At 38.6% G+C, this 7,273-nt stretch overlaps 1 protein-coding gene across 1 annotated transcript in view; it reads left to right on the top strand.

Moving 5' to 3' along the window:
* RNMT (RNA guanine-7 methyltransferase) overlaps positions 1-4,559 on the top strand; it is a 50,201-nt gene extending 45,642 nt beyond the window's left edge. Inside the window, exon 13 of the mRNA XM_081096895.1 lies at positions 2,760-4,559. Coding sequence (XP_080953021.1) covers positions 2,760-2,797 — 38 coding nt within the window. The 3' untranslated portion in view covers positions 2,798-4,559. The remainder of the gene's footprint in view (positions 1-2,759) is intronic.
* Positions 4,560-7,273: the final 2,714 nt, after the last annotated feature.

The raw sequence follows: 7,273 nt of genomic DNA on the forward strand, positions 1-7,273 counted from the left end.
AATGAAAACTCCTGAAACCTGAGAAAAAAAATAATACTTGATATTAGCAAGTGTTTAACGTGTGCCCAGGCACTATTTTTAGCTTTTCATATGTTGCAACTCAGTTAATCCTCACAACTTTAAAGTAGACTATTGTTTATTATATCTACTTTTCACAGGTGAGAAAGCAGTTAAATAACTTAGCTAAGGTCACAGTGTTCCATACTCAAAACCATGGCCTCATAGAAGCCCACAGAAAAGACATTTTCTTAGGACTTGCTAAATTGGATAGAGAAGAAAAGGAAAGAAGACAAATAGGGCAGGCATGTTGAGCTTGTCTCAGAATATTGGTGCCCTTAGTTGAAAAGGGATTGAAGCTGTGCTAGAGGTAGAGACATAATCTTCTTTGACACCTGAGATGTGTGCATAAACCTACACATTTCATTTCCCCAAACTGGAGATGACACAGCTATCTTAGATATGCTACCAGTCCCAGAGCACAGTGTGAGGGCAGACAACTTGGTCGGAGGCTTTGATGGTGTGATGGCTGTAGCTTAGAGCTGTATGTTTATATTCATTGCAGACTTTAATGATAGCATATAAATGAATTAGATAGCCCCAGACAGTTGAGAAGATGGGTTAGAAATGTGAAAAGCAATACGAAAGGAGCAATGGCCAAATTGCAGTCAGGTTATAGCTCTCGGGATCACTCAACTCTTTGATAAGGCACACTATTGTAAACTGGAAGGCTTTGTGGGCTGGAAAGTATCTTGCCTAGTCTCACAGTCTAATAAATGTAAGAAGTTATATTTTGAACTCCTACTGGTCTAATCATTAAACATTTATTACCCCAGCCTGCTGCTTCTACACAGATACTTGAAATGTGAAAGGGAAGTAGAGAATTGTTGCTGGGTTGCTTTTAGAAGTGGTTCAAGATTTGTTTCTTAAAATCCCAATTGAAATGCCTACCCAAAAAAGCATTTTATATGAGTGAGACTTTCAGAATGTTTGAGTTAGAAAGGAAAGTTACAATTGCTTCTCTGAAATCAGACACTGTATCTTAGTGGTTTTAAATGACTCTTGAGGTGGAAAGGACAGGACTGTAGCGGGAGGGCGGTTGCAGTAGGTATATAGGTATTTGGGAGTGGGTTGGGCAGGATTGCACTGCAACCTTGGAGTGCTGGGCAAGGTTAAGTAATGCTGGTCTGTTCTAAATCTTAGATGAATATTTAGATTACTTTGCTTCCTTATCCTCTAGAACAGTGGTTCTCAACCTTCTGACCCTTTAAATACAGTTCCTCATGTTGTGACCCAACCATAAAATTATTTTCGTTGCTACTTCATAACTGTAATGTGGCTACTGTTATGAATCGTAATGTAAATATCTGATATGCAGGATGGTCTTAGGCGACCCCTGTGAAAGGTCCTTTGACCGCCAAAGAGGTCACAACGCACAGGTTGAGAACCGCTGCTCTAGAAGAATCTACAGTGTTGATGATTATCCTGCCTGTTTTCTTTCCACCTGTCATTGCGCAAAATCAAATCAAATCAAATTGGGAACTAGCAGATACGGAGCAGATATAGCATGGCTAAAGTCAAAGTAGTGTTTTGGAAAGACTGGTGTCCATACAGGCTGGGTTGGAAGGGCAAAAAGCTGAAGGATCAGGAGAATGTTACATGGCTGCCATCCTTCATATGTTCCTTGTTCAAAAGTTAACTAAAGGAGTGAAGACTCCTAAGTTATGTGGCCTGTCATCACTAGTTGAATGAAGTCCTAACACACACCCTGATCATCCTTGTGATGTTTTGATGATTTGTCATCTTTTCAGGTACTTTCTTACCATAAAACCTATTGGTATCGTATTAAGAAGATGTAGGTGTGAACCTTAGGTGGGGTTCAGAATGAAGAACCTTAAATGCATTTAGATGTCTTTGAGTGAATACACATTAAAGTAAGAAATTTTATTTAAGAGAGAGTGCCCTTGGGGCTGGATTCATGGAGGACTATCATTATTGGGGCCAGATTAATATCTTTAAGCATCGATTATCATGTAACCTTTAGCTCACTTTCCTTACCAGGCCCTGCATCATAGCAATTTAGTTATTGAATTTTTTTTTTAAATATATTTTATTGATTTTTTACAGAGAGGAAGGGAGAGAGATAGAGAGTTAGAAACATCGATGAGAGAGAAACATCTATCAGCTGCCTCCTGCACATCTCCCACTGGGGATGTGCCCGCAACCCAGGTACATGCCCTTGACCGGAATCGAACCTGGGACCTTTCAGTCCGCAGGCCGACGCTCTATCCACTGAGCCAAACCGGTTTCGGCTAGTTATTGGAATTTTAACATGCATGTTATATATCCCTTATAATTCTTCTTCTTAGTTTTTTTCTGAATAAAATTCATATATATATATATATATATATATATATATATATATATATATATTGCTCTGGATAAAAAAAAAATTAGTCCTAAGATTTTTTTAGTTTTAATTTTCTTTGCTTTTATATTCTTCAATTTTCTTAAACTGTGTTTAGAGATTTTTAAAGCTTTTGAATTGGTCTTCTCAGGAGCTGTGATGTCGTCACTGAGTATACTGACATTTGTTTTCAAATAAACATCACATATAATCCCTTATCTGCTTTTTAAATGATTCATTAAAAGCTGCTTGAAGGCCTAAGAATTTTCACCAAATTATAAATAGGATTGAGATTGTTTTGTTTTCCCTGAGGATTTGATGAACCAAACTGTAACTTTACTTATTTTCTTTTTAGGTATTTACTTGGTTTTTGCATTTGAGAAGCAGCAGTGAGCACCAGAACCAGCTATATTTCATCTTATACAGATTTGAATGATCCACCTTAGATAAATTTGTCAACTTTCTGTTTAATTATTTTAAATGTACAGGATGGTGCCGGAAACTCCAGTGTATACATTCAATATTTGCTGTCTGTGACAGATGAACTTTTGTGTGTGTATATAAGAATAAGTTGGGACCTTTGTCTTTAAAATCTATTTTTAATGTTCTAAGAATTCCATTTGCCTCTACTCTCTTAGCTCATAAAAATTACAATATGACTTGTTAAAGCTGCTGAATTCTTTCCACAGTGCTCTGATTTGTTTTGTCCATTTACAGTATTAAATTTATTGCAGTTGTAGAATTGATGAGGGAGTGTAATAGTTTGCAAGTGGGTTCTCTCATTTCTATAGTTTTATATAGGGTTTTTCAAGATTAAATGGATTGCATATCTGTACGATTGAATGTAAGAAGTATTCAGTAGGTATCGCTAAAGTGATAAACTAAATTTTAAATGGTCATAATAGTTATTAACCTAGAATTTTAGCCAGTTACTACATTTCGTTACAAATAGTAACTATTTTATTTGCTAATATGACACATTTCTGGAACTGGATAGAACATTTTGGATGCCAGCACAGAACTGCTTTAGATCTGGAGGGCTTTCTCTGAAGAAATTCCTGCCAATTAATGTTTCTAGGTATCAAGAATATAATTAGATTTACCTTTCTTCATTGAACAAAAATGCCATCTTTTTTTCTCAAGATATAATAAAAACTCTCCCATGTAAACCTATTGCACATTATCCTCAGATTTAAATATGGAACTGCAATTGTAGGATGTGACTGTAAAAAAAAGCTGACCAACTTCAGATTCATTCTCCCATGTTAGATCTAGGTTATCGCGTTACATGCTATAGATCCGTTACTCCTTTCAGCCCACAAGGAAGCAGCAGTATCTACTCCTCAGTTACAATGTACTTTGCATGGTAGCATCCAGCATCTCATCACCATTCAGAATTTGCATTTGCTGTTTCAAAACCATTACAGTCATCATGGCTTCTTGCTTGACTGCTCATCCAAAATTGACAGCTAGGTGAACTGTTGTCCTAAATAGTGTCACATCACAATTTAGAAAACTTGGCAGTTTTTAGATGTAGTAAAAACTTGAACAAAGCAGAGCAATTACTGCATATTCTTTCAAAAATAATTTCTTTAAAGCACGCTTAGAAGACATTATTTATCTAATAATCCTGAGTACTTGTTTTAAAAGTATATTTCTCAATTTGTTTATATATGTTATTGTTTATGGTGTTGGAATAGCAAATCTTTTAGCAAGAAACATGAATTACCTAATTTCTGTTTCTTCAGTAATCTGTCAATCACCAAACTGTTAACAGTTTACAAAAAGTAAGTCTTTTTCCCTTGGTGGTGATTGCCATGAGTCATTTGGGGAAATAAATAATAGTACTTCCAATTATAGTGGCTGCTGTTAGCTAGCTAGCTCAGATTTTTGTAATGGTGCGGAGGAGAGGGAGGTGGTGAGCTCTAAGTATTGCATATCCAGGTTTATTTTAGTTCTGGAGGAAGTACCAGAGTATTGTGAAAGTTCAGTAGAAACGAAAGCTTTATTATTTCCTATCATTGTTCATTTAATGGTCTTAGTTGAGTCTAAGCAAATAATAAACCGCTTTTAGCCTCCTTCTGCTCTTTCCACTCCATGGATAATTTGGGAGAATGGAAGAATCGCCTAAAGGATGGAGTAACTGTTGTAATAGAAAGTAGAGAGAAAAGCAAGGTCCAGGGCCGTGGGTAGAAAGAAGCAGAAGATGTGGAGTTGTGGAAGTTGCCCTTTCCCTTGAGCTTAGTTGGCCTCATTACCTTCTCTGCACCTGTATTAGGAAAAGGTGGCCCCTGCCCACCATCACCAAGGCAAAAGCTGGTAGGACCGCCCCTCCCCACCACATACACCTGCAGTCTAAATATTTGGTGATTTTCCATTAAAGATAGGGCTTTTCATTGTCAGATCAGTGATGTAAGTGGTTCATGGGAATGACCGCAGGGCACTCCCAGACCTGGGATTGCAGTCTACATTTGTGTTAATAGCATAGATAGGGCATCAGAAAAGAGGTTTACACTGCGAGACAGGCTTTGAGGCGAGGTGCAATGTTGATCATCATTGGAGAGGCAGAAAAAGCGTCAGCTATTAGCTGTTCAGATTTCCAATCCCATTAGCTCTTTTGGTAATTTATTCTTCAGCCTTCATAAGCATATTGCCATTATGTTATTTTGATATGTCTTCAAGTATTCTAATGAAGATTGGGCTTGCGTAGGTGTGAGAAAATGCCAGTGTGAATATTCTCGTGGATATTCAGTAGGACATTATTTTTCACTGCTGATAAAATGACTTTTTGTTGTCTACCTCAGTCATTGATGTATCATGAACCAGTCACTGCCACCCTCTCTGGGTTTTTTAAAATAGAAGCCAGATCCAGGGACCAGGGCTGTATAAATAAAGTACAAAAACGCTTGTGGCATTTACTGGCCCATTGGTCAGCTAGGAAGCATAGGTATATGATGTCATCATCTCCCTAATTGCTATTATATAAAATACTACACATCTCATACGAAGTTTCTTCATTTTCCACCCTCTGACAGCAACATTCCTGATTCCTTGAAGATAACAGATGCAGTGGGTGCTACACTTATTTAATGGTAGGCTTATTTACAGATACATATGTAGCTGGCGATGGCTAGGCCACCTCCTCCACCTTGTGTCCTCGGTTCCTCCTCTGCTCCCATTTAGCCCTGAAGCATGTGTGCCTGCTCCTCACTGCAGTTCTGAGCAAGTGTGGGACGCCCAGGTTTGCCTGGAGAGACTTAGGGTCAGTCCCAAAGCCCTCTGCTCCCTGAACTCCCGGGCCCTGCTTCCTTGGGGACAGCAAACCTTGGACAAAGTCAGCTAACATTAAGCACCTGTCTTATGTCAGTCACTTTTCTAACTTTTATATGGAGCTCATTTAGCCCTTATAAAAACTGTGCGGTAAGGATAGGGCTAAGTTTATTTTGATGAGGAAACAGGCACAGAGGGGATACAAACTTGCCCAAGGCAGAGCCAAGATTGGAACATCCCACAAAACCCAGTCAGGCCTGCATTTCAATTGCATGTTATATTCCTCCAGGGGTGTTAAAAAGGCTCAGATGACTCCTTGCCCATCCATCCTGCAACTTGAAGTGCTAACTATTGGGACACTCCATCCTTTTGTTCAAAACTTATTTAAGTGTTCTCTGAGAGGAACATTACTACCAAGTAAGGCTTTGGGGCAGAGAGCAGGGGGACATTTAGGCACTAGGGGACGAGGGGAGAAAGGGAATGATCAGGCAGGAAGGCAGTCTTCATTTCACATTTGGTAGACCTACTCCTTCAGCAGTCGGACCCATTGCAGGTCTAGGTTAGTCCGTATGCTAGTCAGTGAGGGGTGCTTCTCTCTCCCCATCGCCATTGGGAACTGGCAGGAGTTGAGAGTGTAGCCAAGGGGAGAGGCCAAGAGAAGGAATCATTTCTTCGTTCGGCTTCGTTTTAGCTTCTTATTGAAGTGTAACAGTGATTTTTCACAAATGAAACACATGAACACTCTGTAGCCAGATCAACAATATTACCAGTCCCCAGGAAGCCCCTCCTGCTCCTCTCCAGTTACTACCTCCCCACGGGAACCACTATCTTAATTTCTAAGAGCACAGATTAGTTTTGTCTGGTTTGGGAAATTACACAAATAGAATCAAATAGTATGTATTTTGTATTTGGCCCATTAACATCGTGAGACTTTTATTGCATGTATTTGTTCATGGTTCATTCTCATGGCTGTATAGTATTCCACTGCATGAATAAACCACATATTATTTATCTGATGGATGTTTGGTTCGTTCCCAGTTTGCGAACAATTATTAGTGGTATTGCTTCAAATATTCTTGTACATGAATTTTGGTACACATGTCTGCCTAGGGGTGAAATTGCAGAGTCACAGGACATACAATATTTTCAGCTTTGCTGGATCCTTCCAGCCAGTTCTCCCAAGTTCCAATTGTCCTGTATTTCTGCCTATACTTAACGGTGTCTTTTCCTTTTTTTCCGAGCAGGCATGTAGCAGTATTTCAGTGTGGCTTTAGTTTTATTACACTGATTATTAACAAGATGGAGTACTTTTCATATATGCTTATTGGTCTTTAAGTGTCCTCTTGTGAAATACCTGTTCAACTGCTTCCCCAGTTTTTCTATTGGTAGACTGTCTTTATTCTATTAACTTGGTGGTTTTGAAAAATATATTTATTCTGGATACAAGTTCTTTGTTGAATGTATTGTGTTGTGAGGATGTATTTGATGAAAAGAAACGCTTAATTTTAATATAGTACAATTTACCAGTGTTCTTCATAGTAGGCATATTTTGCTCAGGAAATGTTTGTCTGCTCCAAGCTTATGATTATGAAGACTACC

This window comes from Myotis nattereri (assembly GCF_964212035.1).
Source record: "Myotis nattereri genome assembly, chromosome: 8".
In the NCBI taxonomy this organism is placed as follows: domain Eukaryota; kingdom Metazoa; phylum Chordata; class Mammalia; order Chiroptera; family Vespertilionidae; genus Myotis; species Myotis nattereri.